Raw genomic sequence first — 17,308 nt, 5'->3', positions numbered from 1 at the left:
CACCTGCACATACCACCATCATTCACATCGTACCAGCACACTCTCACCGGGTTCATCCTCCGCACCTGCACATACCACCATCATTCACATCGTAGCAGCATACTCTCACCGGGTTCATCCTCCTCACCTGCACATACCATCATCATTCAAATCGTACCAGCACACTCTCACCGGGTTCATCCTCCGCACCTGCACATACCACCATCATTCACATCGTAGCAGCGTACTCTCACCGGGTTCATCCTCCTCACCTGCACATACCATCATCATTCAAATCGTACCAGCACACTCTCACCGGGTTCATCCCCCTCACCTGTACATCACACCATTACTCAAATCGTACCAGCACACTCTCACCGGGTTCATCCTCCTCGCCTGCGCATCACACCATCATTCAAATCGTACCAGCACACTCTCACCGGGTTCATCACCCTCACCTGTACATCACACCATTACTCAAATCGTACCAGCACACTCTCACCGGGTTCATCCTCCTCGCCTGCGCATCACACCATCATTCACATCGTACCAGCACACTCTCACCGGGTTCATCCCCCTCACCTGTACATCACACCATTACTCAAATCGTACCAGCACACTCTCACCGGGTTCATCCTCCTCGCCTGCACATCACACCATCACTCACATCGTACCAGCACACTCTCACCGGTTTCATCCTCCTCGCCTGCGCATCACACCATCATTCACATCGTACCAGCTCACTCTCACCGGGTTTATCCCCCTCACCTGCACATCACACCATCACTCACGTCGTACCAGCATACTCTCACCGGGTTCATCCACCTCGCCTGCACATCACACCATCATTCACATCGTACCAGCACTCTCTCACCGGGTTCATCCTCCTCGCCTGCGCATCACACCATCATTCACATCGTACCAGCACACTCTCACCGGGTTCATCCTCCTCACCTGCACATACCATTATCATTCACATTTTACCAGCAACCTCTCACCGGGTTCATCCTCCTCACCTGCACATACCACCATCATTCACATCGTAACAGCACACTCTCACCGGGTACATACTCCTCGCCTGCGCATCACACCATCATTCACATCGTACCAGCACACTCTCACCGGGTTCATCCTCCAGACTTGCGCAATACACCACCATTCACATCTTACCATCACCCTCTCACCGGATTCATACTCCTCACTTGCGCATCACACCATCAATCACATCTTACCAGCACCCACTCAACGGGTTCATCCTCCTCACCTGCACATACCACCATCATTCACATCGTACCAGCACACTCTCACCGGGTTCATCCTCCTCAACTGCACATACCACCATCATTCACATCGTAGCAGCATACTCTCACCGGGTTCATCCTCCTCAACTGCACATACCATCATCATTCAAATCGTACCAGCACACTCTCACCGGGTTCATCCCCCTCACCTGTACATCACACCATTACTCACACCGTACCAGCACACTCTCACCGGGTTCATCCTCCTCGCCTGCACATCACACCATCACTCACATCGTACCAGCACACTCTCACCGGTTTCATCCTCCTCGCCTGCGCATCACACCATCATTCACATCGTACCAGCTCACTCTCACCGGGTTCATCCCCCTCACCTGCACATCACACCATCACTCACATCGTACCAGCATACTCTCACCGGGTTCATCCTCCTCGCCTGCACATCACACCATCATTCACATCGTACCAGCACTCTCTTACCGGGTTCATCCTCCTCACCTGCACATAACATCATCATTCACATCTTACCAGCACCCTCTCACCGGGTTCATCCTCCTCACCTGCACATACCACCATCATTTACATCGTACCAGCACACTCTCACCGGGTTCATCCTCCTCACCTGCACATACCATCATCATTCACATCTTACCAGCACCCTCTCACCGGGTTCATCCTCCTCACCTGCACATTCCACCATCATTCACATCGTACCAGCACACTCTCACCGGTTTCTTCCTCCTCGCCTGCGCATCACACCATCATTCACATCGTACCAGCTCACTCTCACCGGGTTCATACTCCTCACTTGCGCATCACACCACCATTCACATCTTACCAGCACCCTCTCACCGGGTTCCTACTTCTCACTTGCGCATCACACCATCACTCACATCTTACCAGCACCCTCTCACTGGGTTCAACCTCCTTACCTGCACATACCACCATCATTCACATTGTACCAGCATACTCTCACCGGGTTCATCCTCCTAACCTGCACATACCACCATCATTCACATCGTACCAGCACACTCTCAACGGGTTCATCCTCCACACCGGCACATACCATCATCATTCACATCGTACCAGCACACTCTCACTGGGTTCATCCCCCTCACCTGCACATCACACCATCACTCACATCGTACCAGCACACTCTCACCGGGTTCATCCTCCTCGCCTGCGCATCACACCATCATTCTCATCTTACCAGCACACCCTCACCGGGTTCATCCTTCTCGCCTGCGCATCACACCATCATTCATATCGTACCAGCACACTCTCACCGGGTTCATCGCCCTCACCTGCACATCACACCATCACTCACATCGTACCAGCACACTCTCACCGGGTTCACACTCCTCACTTGCGCATCACACCATCACTCACATCCTACCAGCACCCTCTTACCGGGTTCATCCTCCTCACCTGCACATACCACCATCATTCACATCGTAACAGCACACTCTCACCGGGTTCTTCCTCCTTGCCTGCGCATCACACCATCATTCACATCCTACCAGCACACTCTCAACGGGTTTATCCTCCTCGCCTGCGCATCACACCATCATTCACATCCTACCAGAACACTCTCACCGGGTTCATCCTCCTCACTTGCGCATCACAACACCATTAACATCTTACCAGCAGCCTCTCACCGGGTTCATACTCCTCACTTGCGCATCACACCATCACTCACATCTTACCAGCACCCTCTCACTGGGTTCATCCGCCTCACCTGCACATACCACCATCATTCACATCGTACCAGCACACTCTCAACGGGTTCATCCTCCACACCTGCACATACCATCATTATTCACATCGTACCAGCACACTCTCACTGGGTTCATCCCCCTCACCTGCACATCACACCATCACTCACATCGTACCAGCACACTCTCACCGGGTTCATCCTTCTCGCCTGCGCATCACACCATCATTCACATCTTACCAGCACACTCTCACCGGGTTCATCCTTCTCGCCTGCGCATCACACCATCATTCATATCGTACCAGAACACTCTCACCGGGTTCATCCCCCTCACCTGCACATCACACCCTCACTCACATCGTACCAGCACACTCTCACCGGGTTCATCCTCCTCGCCTGCGCATCACACCATCATTCACATCGTACCAGCACACTCTCACCTGGTTCATCCTCCTCACCTGCACATACCATCATCATTCACATCTTACCAGCACCCTCTCACCGGGTTGATCCTCCTCACCTGCACATACCACCATCATTCACATCGTACCAGCACACTCTCACCGGGTTCATCCTCCTCACCTGCACATACCACCATCATTCACATCGTACCAGCACACTCTCACCGGGTTCATCCCCCTCACCTGCACATCACACCATCACTCACATCGTACCAGCACACTCTCACCGGGTTTATCCTCCTCACCTGCACATACCATTATCATTCACATCGTACCAGCACACTCTCACCGTGTTCATCCCCCTCACCAGCACATCACACCATCACTCACATCGTACTAGTTAATCACCGGGTTAGTTATTCTTTTCGGCGCGTCAAATCATCATTCAGAGTATACTTGCGAAATCCTCACGGGTTATTCCTCCTCGCCTGCACATCACACTATCATTCAAAATGTACTCATATCCTCGTCGAAATTATTTCCATCCTGCCCGTCACCAAATCTTTCACATCCTACTCACATCATCCTCTCATGTACGTTACACAAATTTTCATATTGTATTTCCAAACACATCAATGACAAGATAATGAAAAAATTATAGCATCATTTTTTGTTAATGAAGAGGTAGGGGTGGAAAAAGCAAAAAATAAAGGGTTAATATATTTAATGCCCAAAATGTATAGGTAACCTTGTTAGGTTTTAATTTGCTTTAAGTACCTACCTTACTTTGGTTGGATGATGACTAAATCATTGTTTTTATAGCCAAACACTTTATTCTGAGTTCGTGGATTAGGGATAATTTTCGTTAATTTTGTAGATAATAGTGATTTTACCATTTTAACAACAGATGAACTGTGTTATTGTAAATTATAAATAATTATATTTCCTAATAATTGGTAAATGTGCGTAATTTCATAAATTCTATTTCAGTTAGAGTAAAAATTATTTTTACTTTCATTCACTTAATTATTTTTAATGCAACTACCTCAAAATCTGCACGAGGAATTGGCTGCAATTTGATTTATCTCTCACCATACAAATCAATCCAACTAATTTTGGTGTGTTATCTTATGTTGATATATTCACGAGTGTTGTCTGAAAATAATTTTTTTTTTTAATTTTGGCATTGTGAATCTTGATAAAAAGCTGCTTAAATTTAAATTACTCTTTTTTTCTTTTCCACACACATTTTCCAAAATCTCTGTGTCAAGTTGGATGTATATTTCATCAAGTATATATTACTATTAAAAAATCATACTCAGGAAGAGATACTTTTGTAGAACTGACGAAAATATATTTGTTGTTAGGCCTTCAAACATTGAAGGAGGCGAAGTTTTTCATTTTGTCCAATCCATCAAATAACTATAGTTCGAGACACCAAACATTTATTGAGGGTACGGTAAAAGTTTTAAATAACGTCCTCCTTAGTATTTTGTATTTTGAGTTATTGCTCTTTCGTAGCGTCCTGTAACCTAACTCTGTTATGTGTTATCACTCAACCATTATTATAGTCAAGAAAATGTTTCTGGGTGACAGAAGAACGCTATTCTCGATCAAAAATTCTTATAGTTGTTCATTTCCTAAACAAGTTCTACAAACAAACTCTAGATGCGTGTGAGCTACATTGTAAATACATATGTATAGTTTAACATTAAGAGATATTAGTCTGTAAAATATGGCCGTAAACATATTTTTAAGGTTGTTAAAAGAACGAGACATTTGCCGGATTAAATTATTAGAATCATATTTCCTGTGCTTGAGAGAAACGCACTTTTCTGACATCCACAGAACATGCCCTTGGTTTGGCAATGATAAGGGATTAGCAACAACACCTACAATAGTTCGGTTACAGAAAAGTACGAAGGCAAGAACATATAATACTTAGAAGAGAGTCCGTTCGAACATCTACGATTTTGTCAATAAATTTGGATATCTAGGACAATAGTGAATGAATATATTAGACAAAAGGGCTGTCACCCCTTTAATGTTGGAAGGCTTGACAATGGAGACTATTTCGTCAGTTCTGCTAAATACAAATTTTCTTGAATTTTATGTTTAATTTGCTACGCCATACAAAAAGTGAAAGTAAACTACAATAAGACTTGATATAGAGTTGGCGAAGGAAGTGTTCGGCCAAGAGAACAGAGAGATCTACATTACAGAATCACCACAATGACTGATTAAAGAAAAATTGTTAAATAAAGCGATATAATTTAGAACTCAATAACTAGTTGTATTGGATTTATTAGCTAATTGGCGTGAGTTTTACTTGAATTACAGCCACACCCATATCACCTTAGAAATACTAGGTCATTTAATTTAAAAAAAATTATAAGTGGTCAAAAATATGCCAAATGATATTTTTTTCTCCAATTAAAATATAATTAATGAAATCACTCACATTTAATAAAATTATACAAAATTTGTTCAATAATAATTTATGTTACTAAAGTGCCATTTTTGTAATTGTATTAATCCGATTTTTCTCCAAAAGTACGATATTTAGACCTTATTCGCTAAATCAAAATGAAGCGCTGGGTTTATTAATATAATTTTTCAGTCATTTATCAAATAAAATAAAGGAATTTGACGCTAAATAAATTCATACAACGTTATCCGTATGTTTTTATTGATAAATTGAAACATGTGGTTTTAGGCCATTTTAGATAATTAAAGATATCATGTATGAGTTTCTTCACTAATTTTGGTTGATTATCATGCAAAAATACAACTTTTGAGCAATATAAATGTTGTATACTCGTAGAAATGATATTTTCGTCCTATCCTAGTAATCAGGAGTATCCCAAGAATAGCTTCAAGACAGAAGAGAAGTCTACATGCGTGGTTTAGAGCCTGAAGATAGGCACCACGCCAAACTTGGTCGTGTACCTTGTTGCCTACTTGCAGGAGCAGTCTGCGCCAACTAAACCTTGTTTGCGAGAAGAGCATGCTCAGGCGCAGTGAGATGGTGATGGTAATCCTGGCACACGTGGCTTGAGTGGCTGAGGGCATGGTGTAAGGAAGGGGAGGTGAAACCGTCCGGCCGCCCAAACTCGTCCTCCACTGCGCACTACGTCACCTTGGTCGCACCGCCCGGTCTACACGCAGCGCGCTTACGGGAATACCACTCACAGACAGTTCATTTACAATCGTTTGAATAGTAACAGTTACCACGAAGCGTCAAAATACTTTGCTATGTGCATTGTATAGCATACATTTAGAACATACAGTTTAAATAAATATATTAGTATCGAAACACGGGGTTTATATTAATAATACAATTTATTAATGAAGCAACATTTTTTTCCGCTGTTTCATCACTTCAAAATGTTGACTGGGTCGTGTATTTATCTAGATACCGCAATGGCCATAAATGTCAGCACTGTCGCAAAAAAAATTATTTTACATAAAACGACACATAATTGTAATGGGAATTCGAATGAATACACTTGGAAAATATTTATTATGAATATGAATAAAATGGAGACAATAAACATTCAGGATGCCGGCAACAAAGAATAATACACACACATTATAAAAAAAACTGACACAAAATATTTTTTTAAATACTTGTTTGTAATTTACATAACCATAAGCGCTTTAATTTATTTACTAATTTTAATTTTATTTAGTTACAAACAATAAACAAAAGGATAAATAACGATCAAAAATATATTTAAAACATATTATTAAACCAAATAGTTCTACAATATTCAGCAAAAAACAGCTTGTAGGCATTACGATGAGAATGTACTGAGCGATGGTCCCTGCAAAATTTATTTTTATGTATTTAAAACGGCAGTTTTTTAAACGCGTTAAATGATATTTAAGGCATAAAACACAAACTCTTAAACAAAATTGTGCCATTATCTAAACGCTTGAATGGAGAAAAATTGGCAAAATAAAAAGTTGAAAACAATGAATTCATTTACGTTAATTTTCATTATTGTGTGTAAACTAACAAAATTACACAACACAAGCAGATTGTAATGCCGAAATCTTAAAATACCTTTAGGTTAATAACATATAATTAAAATCAGTATGACCACATGTAACTAGAGAAGTAGGCTAATTCACTTTCACACACCGCATTGTAAGCGGTATTTTGCATTAACATTATTATGTTAAAAAAATATAAATTAACTTCTTCCAAAGCCTATACGAATTTATTTAAAACAAGTGGTTGTATGTAAGCCTGTTTCGTTTCTGTATAATGTATAATTAATATCTTAATATTGCGTGTATATTTAATTATATTTAAACGTAATGATAAAATAGGTCGTCCTCACTCCATTAAAGAGAACATTTTGAAAAATAGAAAAAATGCGCATGTTTCTTTTGATGTATAGGGGGTTCACATTCCTACTTTTATTCGATTGGTTTACATGCATTGATGAAATATTTTTCCCTCTTTATTAATGCTACACAACCTAGTGTTTAGGTTATTTCTATAACAAATAAGAAAAAGAAAGTTAAATTGAAATAAATTCTGTAGTTCTCGCTGATGCCCAAACACACAAACATTTTAAAAACCATTGATTTGAGTTTTATTAATGTATATATATACGTTTAAATATCATTTAATAAATTCATTGAATAAATAACCTTTTTACCGTGAAAGACTTTATTATTATAGATCATAATTCAGTTTTTAGCACGAAATATATTCCTTGACCTAATATTAACCTACAGTTAATCATACAAAAAAATTAAATAATTACTCGTATTATAAAACAAGTGAAATTTCTACTTAAAATCACGTTTGTTTAAACTTAAATCTGCTAACACAGAAATTGTCCTTCCTTTTGCATACCTTCACCCACTTATTGCAAAGATGTTCATTTTTTTGGAAAAGAAAAATATTTTATGCCAGAATCTCGAGTCCTTTTGAAATGATTGTGAAATACGAGCACTGCACAGCTACATAAAAGCACTCACGATTATGTAAGCACCAATAATAACAACAATTCGCACGAGACGCAGATGAAATGGATGGATAGCGCCTGGAAAAAGAGCGCTGGCTACAACCGAGGTGACGTAGCGAGCGAGCAGGTGGAGGGGGAAAACATGCGCACGGTTTCACCTCCCCTTCCGACAACAATAGCTGAGGGGAGGCCAGGTATCGCGGGACAAGTGTACCGAGTTGTGCGGAAAGAGCGTGCCCAGGCGCAGCGAGATGGCTGAGGGGTTGAGGGGAGGCCAGGTCTCGCGGGACAAGTGTACCGAGTTGTGCGGGAAGAGCGTGCCCAGGCGCAGCGAGATGGCTGAGGGGTTGAGGGGAGGCCAGGTCTCGCGGGACAAGTGTACCGAGTTGTGCGGGAAGAGCGTGCCCAGGCGCAGCGAGATGGCTGAGGGGTTGATGGGAGGCCAGGTCTCGCGGGACAAGTGTACCGAGTTGCGCGGGAAGAGCGTGCCCAGGCGCAGCGAGATGGCTGAGGGGTTGAGGGGAGGCCAGGTCTCGCGGGACAAGTGTACCGAGTTGTGCGGGAAGAGCGTGCCCAGGCGCAGCGAGATGGCTGAGGGGTTGAGGGGAGGCCAGCTCTCGCGGGACAAGTGTACCGAGTTGTGCGGGAAGAGCGTGCCCAGGCGCAGCGAGATGGCTGAGGGGTTGAGGGGAGGCCAGGTCACGCGGGACAAGTGTAACGAGTTGTGCGGGAAGAGCGTGCCCAGGCGCAGCGAGATGGCTGAGGGGTTGAGGGGAGGCCAGGTCACGCGGGACAAGTGTACCGAGTTGTGCGGGAAGAGCGTGCCCAGGCGCAGCGAGATGGCTGAGGGGTTGAGGGGAGGCCAGGTCACGCGGGACAAGTGTACCGAGTTGTGCGGGAAGAGCGTGCCCAGGAGCAGCGAGATGGCTGAGGGGTTGAGGGGAGGCCAGGTCACGCGGGACAAGTGTACGGAGTTGTGCGGGAAGAGCGTGCCCAGGCGCAGCGAGATGGCTGAGGGGTTGAGGGGAGGCCAGGTCTCGCGGGACAAGTGTACCGAGTTGTGCGGGAAGAGCGTGCCCAGGCGCAGCGAGATGGCTGAGGGGTTGAGGGGAGGCCAGTTCTCGCGGGACAAGTGTACCGAGTTGTGCGGGAAGAGCGTGCCCAGGCGCAGCGAGATGGCTGAGGGGTTCAGGGGAGGCCAGGTCTCGCGGGACAAGTGTACCGAGTTGTGCGGGAAGAGCGTGCCCAGGCGCAGCGAGATGGCTGAGGGGTTGAGGGGAGGCCAGGTCTCGCGGGACAAGTGTACCGAGTTGTGCGGGAAGAGCGTGCCCAGGCGCAGCGAGATGGCTGAGGGGTTGAGGGGAGGCCAGGTCTCGCGGGACAAGTGTACCGAGTTGTGCGGGAAGAGCGTGCCCAGGCGCAGCGAGATGGCTGAGGGGTTGAGGGGAGGCCAGGTCTCGCGGGACAAGTGTACCGAGTTGTGCGGGAAGAGCGTGCCCAGGCGCAGCGAGATGGCTGAGGGGTTGAGGGGAGGCCAGGTCTCGCGGGACAAGTGTACCGAGTTGTGCGGGAAGAGCGTGCCCAGGCGCAGCGAGATGGCTGAGGGGTTGAGGGGAGGCCAGGTCTCGCGGGACAAGTGTACCGAGTTGTGCGGGAAGAGCGTGCCCAGGCGCAGCGAGATGGCTGAGGGGTTGAGGGGAGGCCAGGTCTCGCGGGACAAGTGTACCGAGTTGTGCGGGAAGAGCGTGCCCAGGCGCAGCGAGATGGCTGAGGGGTTGAGGGGAGGCCAGGTCTCGCGGGACAAGTGTACCGAGTTGTGCGGGAAGAGCCTGCCCAGGCGCAGCGAGATGGCTGAGGGGTTGAGGGGAGGCCAGGTCTCGCGGGACAAGTGTACCGAGTTGTGCGGGAAGAGCGTGCCCAGGCGCAGCGAGATGGCTGAGGGGTTCAGGGGAGGCCAGGTCTCGCGGGACAAGTGTACCGAGTTGTGCGGGAAGAGCGTGCCCAGGCGGAGCGAGATGGCTGAGGGGTTGAGGGGAGGCCAGGTCTCGCGGGACAAGTGTACCGAGTTGTGCGGGAAGAGCGTGCCCAGGCGCAGCGAGATGGCTGAGGGGTTGAGGGGAGGCCAGGTCTCGCGGGACAAGTGTACCGAGTTTTGCGGGAAGAGCGTGCCCAGGCGGAGCGAGATGGCTGAGGGGTTGAGGGGAGGCCAGGTTTCGCGGGACAAGTGTACCGAGTTGTGCGGGAAGAGCGTGCTCAGGCGCAGCGAGATGGCTGAGGGGTTGAGGGGAGGCCAGGTCTCGCGGGACAAGTGTACCGAGTTGTGCGGGAAGAGCGTGCCCAGGCGCAGCGAGATTACTGAGGGGTTGAGGGGAGGCCAGGTCTCGCGGGACAAGTGTACCGAGTTGTGCGGGAAGAGCGTGCCCAGGCGCAGCGAGATGGCTGAGGGGTTGAGGGGAGGCCAGGTCTCGCGGGACAAGTGTACCGAGTTGTGCGGGAAGAGCGTTCCCAGGCGCAGCGAGATGGCTGAGGGGTTGAGGGGAGGCCAGGTCTCGCGGGACAAGTGTACCGAGTTGTGCGGGAAGAGCGTGCCCAGGCGCAGCGAGATGGCTGAGGGGTTCAGGGGAGGCCAGGTCTCGCGGGACAAGTGTACCGAGTTGTGCGGGAAGAGCGTGCCCAGGCGGAGCGAGATGGCTGAGGGGTTGAGGGGAGGCCAGGTCTCGCGGGACAAGTGTACCGAGTTGTGCGGGAAGAGCGTGCCCAGGCGCAGCGAGATGGCTGAGGGGTTGAGGGGAGGCCAGGTCTCGCGGGACAAGTGTACCGAGTTTTGCGGGAAGAGCGTGCCCAGGCGGAGCGAGATGGCTGAGGGGTTGAGGGGAGGCCAGGTCTCGCGGGACAAGTGTACCGAGTTGTGCGGGAAGAGCGTGCCCAGGCGCAGCGAGATGGCTGAGGGGTTGAGGGGAGGCCAGGTCTCGCGGGACAAGTGTACCGAGTTGTGCGGGAAGAGCGTGCCCAGGCGCAGCGAGATGGCTGAGGGGTTGAGGGGAGGCCAGGTCTCGCGGGACAAGTGTACCGAGTTGTGCGGGAAGAGCGTGCCCAGGCGCAGCGAGATGGCTGAGGGGTTGAGGGGAGGCCAGGTCACGCGGGACAAGTGTACCGAGTTGTGCGGGAAGAGCGTGCCCAGGCGCAGCGAGATGGCTGAGGGGTTGAGGGGAGGCCAGGTCTCGCGGGACAAGTGTACCGAGTTGTGCGGGAAGAGCGTGCCCAGGCGCAGCGAGATGGCTGAGGGGTTTTGGGGAGGCCAGGTCTCGCGGGACAAGTGTACCGAGTTGTGCGGGAAGAGCGTGCCCAGGCGCAGCGAGATGGCTGAGGGGTTGAGGGGAGGCCAGGTCTCGCGGGACAAGTGTACCGAGTTGTGCGGGAAGAGCGTGCCCAGGCGCAGCGAGATGGCTGAGGGGTTGAGGGGAGGCCAGGTCTCGCGGGACAAGTGTACCGAGTTGTGCGGGAAGAGCGTGCCCAGGCGCAGCGAGATGGCTGAGGGGTTGAGGGGAGGCCAGGTCTCGCGGGACAAGTGTACCGAGTTGTGCGGGAAGAGCGTGCCCAGGCGCAGCGAGATGGCTGAGGGGTTGAGGGGAGGCCAGGTCTCGCGGGACAAGTGTACCGAGTTGTGCGGGAAGAGCGTGCCCAGGCGCAGCGAGATGGCTGAGGGGTTCAGGGGAGGCCAGGTCTCGCGGGACAAGTGTACCGAGTTGTGCGGGAAGAGCGTGCCCAGGCGCAGCGAGATGGCTGAGGGGTTGAGGGGAGGCCAGGTCTCGCGGGACAAGTGTACCGAGTTGTGCGGGAAGAGCGTGCCCAGGCGCAGCGAGATGGCTGAGGGGTTCAGGGGAGGCCAGGTCTCGCGGGACAAGTGTACCGAGTTGTGCGGGAAGAGCGTGCCCAGGCGCAGCGAGATGGCTGAGGGGTTGAGGGGAGGCCAGGTCTCGCGGGACAAGTGTACCGAGTTGTGCGGGAAGAGCGTGCCCAGGCGCAGCGAGATGGCTGAGGGGTTGAGGGGAGGCCAGGTCTCGCGGGACAAGTGTACCGAGTTGTGCGGGAAGAGCGTGCCCAGGCGCAGCGAGATGCCCTCGTCGAGCCGGCGGCCCCAGAAGGCGGTGTGGTTGGCGGCGCTCCAGCCCAGGCGGCGCTGCTGGCTGTTGACTGACACCAGGGTGTCTGGCTCCACGAGGCAGGCGTGTCTCTCGCACAGGAACTCCGGCAGCGCGCCGCTCGCCTGGCACTTGCTGCAACCCGCCACACCCACCTCTCACAGTAGGCCTACCTCCCAACTCTCGCAGACACTGCGTGCCATCTGGTGCTGTGTTCTTAGGGAAAATTGTATTTTATTTCTTTAGAGACTAACATCCAGTCTTTCGCAATAACTGTAATACACAGGCCAACAATTTTTTTGGTGCCGGCGTATTTGGAGTTTATGTTATAAGAATTTAGTGCCCTGAATTGAAATATGGCATTAGTTTTTGACTAGGAGGTAAAATTTCTAAGATATAACGTTTTAGTGAAAGGTACGTTTTACGTTATTTAGGTTAAATCAATTAATCAAAAATTAAAATTTAACATGAAATTCTTGTTATTAAATTACACAGATGTTATTGCGTTATACAAATATCATTATATTAAACAAGTCTCATAAATAATACAAATATTATTAGTATATACTTTTATTATTATATACGAAAATATTGTATCAAGTCATCAATGGAACCAACGAATCACTCAACACTTTGGAAGCTTCTTTATCGTTAACTTCTTGAATATATCTTGAAACAGTCCCTTTTTAAACTTCAGCAATAATATGCCATCATGTGCGTATCCCATCTTACTTGATATAATTCCTCCGTAATTTTAATATCTTGATGAAATCTTTCACCTTGCTCCTCACTGCTGTCTCCTAAATTTTCATAAAAGCGGTCCAGGTGACTGTGTAAATAGTGCACCTTAATACTCATGTTGCACCCAAGGGATTTGACATTTTAAGCATATCGTTTACCAGTTCAACATGGTTTTCTGCTTTTCGTTGGCCCAGAAAGTTTTCAACAACCGCAACAAATGAAGTCTAAGATTTTCGCTCAGCATCATTCATGGAATTTACGAAACCTTTGTCTTTAATGAATTTTCTTTTTTCTAGGATGTTTAATAATTTTGCTTTAATTTTTTCCATACTCTAGTGAGGCATTTCCCCCCTATAAATGCTAAGCATGATCCATCCTTTTCAAGAGCCTTTACAAACTGCTTCATAAGGCCCAGCTTGATATGCAGTGGAGGAAAGATGATTTTCTCTCGTTCAACTGAGGGTTCGTTAATGACGTTTTTTTCCCAACGACCGTGTCTTCTCTCTAAGGCCACTCTTGTCTAACCCAGTGGTGTGTTTGGTATCTGCTATCCCAGAGGCACAAGAAACAAGGATATTTGGTGTGGCCACTTTGCTGCCTGAGGAGAAATTTTACCATTTTTAATTCCACACAAATCACTCATTTATGTTCACGATGCCTTGTCAACTCCAAGACTAAAGCTATGGTGCTATAGGATTTTTCATTGTCGTTGAGTGAGGAAATGCTATTGAACCATATTTGTTCCCATTGTATAGTATAACACATTTCAAACTTCGCTTATCTCAAAAAGTAGAGCTGATAAAATAAAACTAATTTCATATTTAGATTCAGCGCCCCAAATATAGCTAAAATCAGTTCCAAAATCATAGGCTCCATTTTTTTTCTTGTTGGCCTGTGTAATCTATTATTTATTGGTTTGTGGATTTAACTGCGTCGAAGACAAAGAGTTCATAGACGTTTCAGGTGATATTGCAGTCACCATCTTCAGGGTAGCAATCTCCTACTGAGTATCGTGAACGTTTTCAGTAGGAGACTGATTGCATTGTTGACCAAAACGTTGACGAACCTTTTGTCTTCGCTGCAGATAGAACCATCAAGCCAAGCTTGTATTCTTGACAACAGCGTGGTCACAAAAGACAGTAGGCTAAGTGGGATAAAATAACGAGTGAAAATCACAAAGTTCATTACTTATGTATACGGCCATGCATATTTCGCGAAAAGATTCCGAGGCTAGTTATAAGTTAAAACACTGTAGCACCATCTGTGTTCCGTGATTTTGTGAATTTCTTTCAGGTACATGTTGAATAATACAACACCAATCAGAGTAATTCAGTGCGAAAGCAAAACGCATCCTGAGTGGCTCAGTCAAGAAAGGCAACGACTTCTCTCGCAGACGGCCGCCAATCGCAAGGAAGAAACCGCTGGTGCGGGTATACCTTGTTGCAGTCTAATAGGCGTTCAGATTTATTCGCGAAAAATGCCTGCCCCTACTTATGTAACACTATAGACTTACTTGAAAATATATATATATCGCTGAGAAAAGGGAGCTAATGGGTAAATGCGTCAATGATCTAGTTTTCAGTTATTAGCTAGGCATGTGTGCTATTCGAACCACGCATGTGTGAAGCGTGTAATCTGGCACAGGCTGTGGCGATGCGTGAAGCGCCCTGGGGCACGCCCTGTGACTGCACTGCGTCCCCACGCCAGCGATTCGGGCGCAGCCATTGGGCAATCAGGCCAGCGGGGACACAATCAACAGGAGGTTCCATGACGCCATGCACGCAGCCACGCCCACCACAGTACTGGCAAGGGCGACTGTACAGCATGCTTTCAAACCCTATATGAGTAGAGACCGGAAAAAATTCGCGGGTTCATTTCACGATAGGCTAGACTCCAAACTCGTACACCTTTATACTGAGTCACCGATTGGACCACCGTTTATCTGAAGGACTCTAAGCCAATGAAAAACGTTCAAGAAAAGACGTATCAAATCACAAGCATCCCAGTTAACGCGTGTCACGAGTCAGTATCCAATGATCAGGTGCAATTTGTCCCAGTACATAGAGTATCATGGAGTCTATCCTAGAGGTCATTGAAACCGCGAATTTTTCCGGTCCCTACATATGAGCAATTCAACTCAAAGTTAGTTTTTTTTGTTTAGAAGTTTGAATAAATTACGCAAGTGTGAAATGTAGCGACCGTTGCTTGAACCGGCATGTATTCTCGGGGTCTTCCAGTTTCCCACACCTATTCCTTCCGTCAACGCTTCCATAAATCTCTCACCATCGCCTGAAATGACCTCGAATACTTGGCCTTGTCAATGAATATTCCAATTGAATTTTTTATTCTCATTTATTTTTAGTCAACATTGTAAGTAAAATTTGTATCTCAAGTTCTTTAAATTAAAGATCTGGTGCTAGATTACAGGAAAGGTTTTGTAACATCAAGTATTCTTTTTATATATAGAATCTTCGTGAATAAACAAATTAAATTTACTGTGTATGTTATTACGATACATTTATTTTATTCAAGAAAAAAACAATTTAAATTTTCAGCCTCGTTTGGTTTCCTTTATTAGATAAATGAATACAGACTTGAAATTTTCGCAGTAGAGCGGGTTTTAATAAAATCATAATAATTTACTTATAGTCACTGGATTAGTAAAATCTGCTTTCGCTTATGACCGTTATTCACCGGATCAGCTCTTTGTACTGCCAGGAATTTATTTTCATACATAGAGTTTTGTAGCACGTTTCAAATCAGCCGCAGTTTAGTTGCTTCATTGATACGGGCATGTGTGTGATGCGTGTCCTTCCACAAAAAAGTAAAAGTTCGTCCTTCAAACGTACGCAGAAATAAGTATTTCTTAGTTCTTTATTATCTGTAAATCTATTTTTTTAGGTAAACTTTGGTGAAACTGACTCAAAAATATTTTATGGCAGAAGATAACTGAATAAATATGAATGGTATCAATAAAACTAAGTATCCACTACTTTTCACAAAATATAGAGATATAACTGTGTTTATAATTAACACAATACTCTCGTTTAAATTCTAAGTGTAGTTTTTACACATTAAATGAAAATATACCAAATGAATATGTATTATCATATGGTATAAATAAATAAGTTTTAAATTTATTTACTTTTTATTAAAAAATCCAAAATAACGAATTTTTAAATTTTAATATGTAGTAAAATGTATACTGTACGAACAAGTGCTTTAGAAAATAACTGCAAAATACTGTGCATGTTTATCCAGGAAAATGTATCGAGGTCAGCCAACTGATATATTTGTGAGGAATAAAAAACAAAAGAGTTAAAAAGAAACAATTGGAATATTTAGTCCAAATGTTAGTGACCCAGGATTTTCTAGTCCGCTGTTGAATAAGGACTCCCTAATTTGAATTCGTGTTTAACAGCGTGTGTTTTTCAAGATGCCACAATCGATAATCTGAAGTTGGTATATTTTAATCATTTAACATATCTTTATTTTAATGTTAATGATGATTGATACTTGTTAAGTGGCATTTATTGTTTTTTATCAATGGCTTAGATGTGGTAAGCGTTTGTCGTTCCCACTTAAAGTCTATAGTATTATTAATACTTTACTTGACAATTTTACACGACCTAATCTATTTCACACTAATTTTTTTTCCCACAAAATATCACTTTAAAACGTTCGTCCTATTCTAAAGCGACAAAATTATATTTATATTTGCTTAGTAGTTAAAAGCGTGTTCTCGCTTGTTAGAAATGCAACAGTTTTAAATACTAGTTACATAAATGTATAGAAATAAACACATAATTTTAGTTGTACTTACCACTCATTGCAATTTATCTTGATAAGTGACCCGTGTGGGTAGTACTGGTTGTTGAGGTAACAACCTGTAAAAGAAACTCTATTAGTGGTTGTACTACAAAAACATTACGCTAAATAACTTTAAACAGATATTTTAGTAGCAGACCAGCATTCGAGGATAGAAAACAATCAGAAAATTTTCAAATGCACTTTGGCAATTGAAATCAGGTAATAAAACTTTAATTTTATTCTTAGCAGGAGAGCTATGAAACCAAAATATCTG

The 17,308-nt window shown here is 45.7% G+C and overlaps 1 protein-coding gene across 1 annotated transcript in view; it reads right to left on the bottom strand.

Annotated features, from left to right (window-relative positions):
- LOC134533277 (uncharacterized peptidase C1-like protein F26E4.3) overlaps positions 1-17,308 on the bottom strand; it is a 120,917-nt gene that overhangs the window by 16,464 nt on the left and 87,145 nt on the right. The window contains exons 3-4 of the mRNA XM_063370728.1: positions 17,048-17,111; positions 12,420-12,618 (exon numbers count right to left, since the gene is read on the bottom strand). Coding sequence (XP_063226798.1) covers positions 12,420-12,618; positions 17,048-17,111 — 263 coding nt within the window. The remainder of the gene's footprint in view (positions 1-12,419; positions 12,619-17,047; positions 17,112-17,308) is intronic.

This window comes from Bacillus rossius, chromosome 6 (assembly GCF_032445375.1).
Source record: "Bacillus rossius redtenbacheri isolate Brsri chromosome 6, Brsri_v3, whole genome shotgun sequence".
NCBI classification, from domain to species: domain Eukaryota; kingdom Metazoa; phylum Arthropoda; class Insecta; order Phasmatodea; family Bacillidae; genus Bacillus; species Bacillus rossius.
Note: the sequence above shows the minus strand (reverse complement) of the source record. Positions and strands in the feature narration are given on the sequence as shown.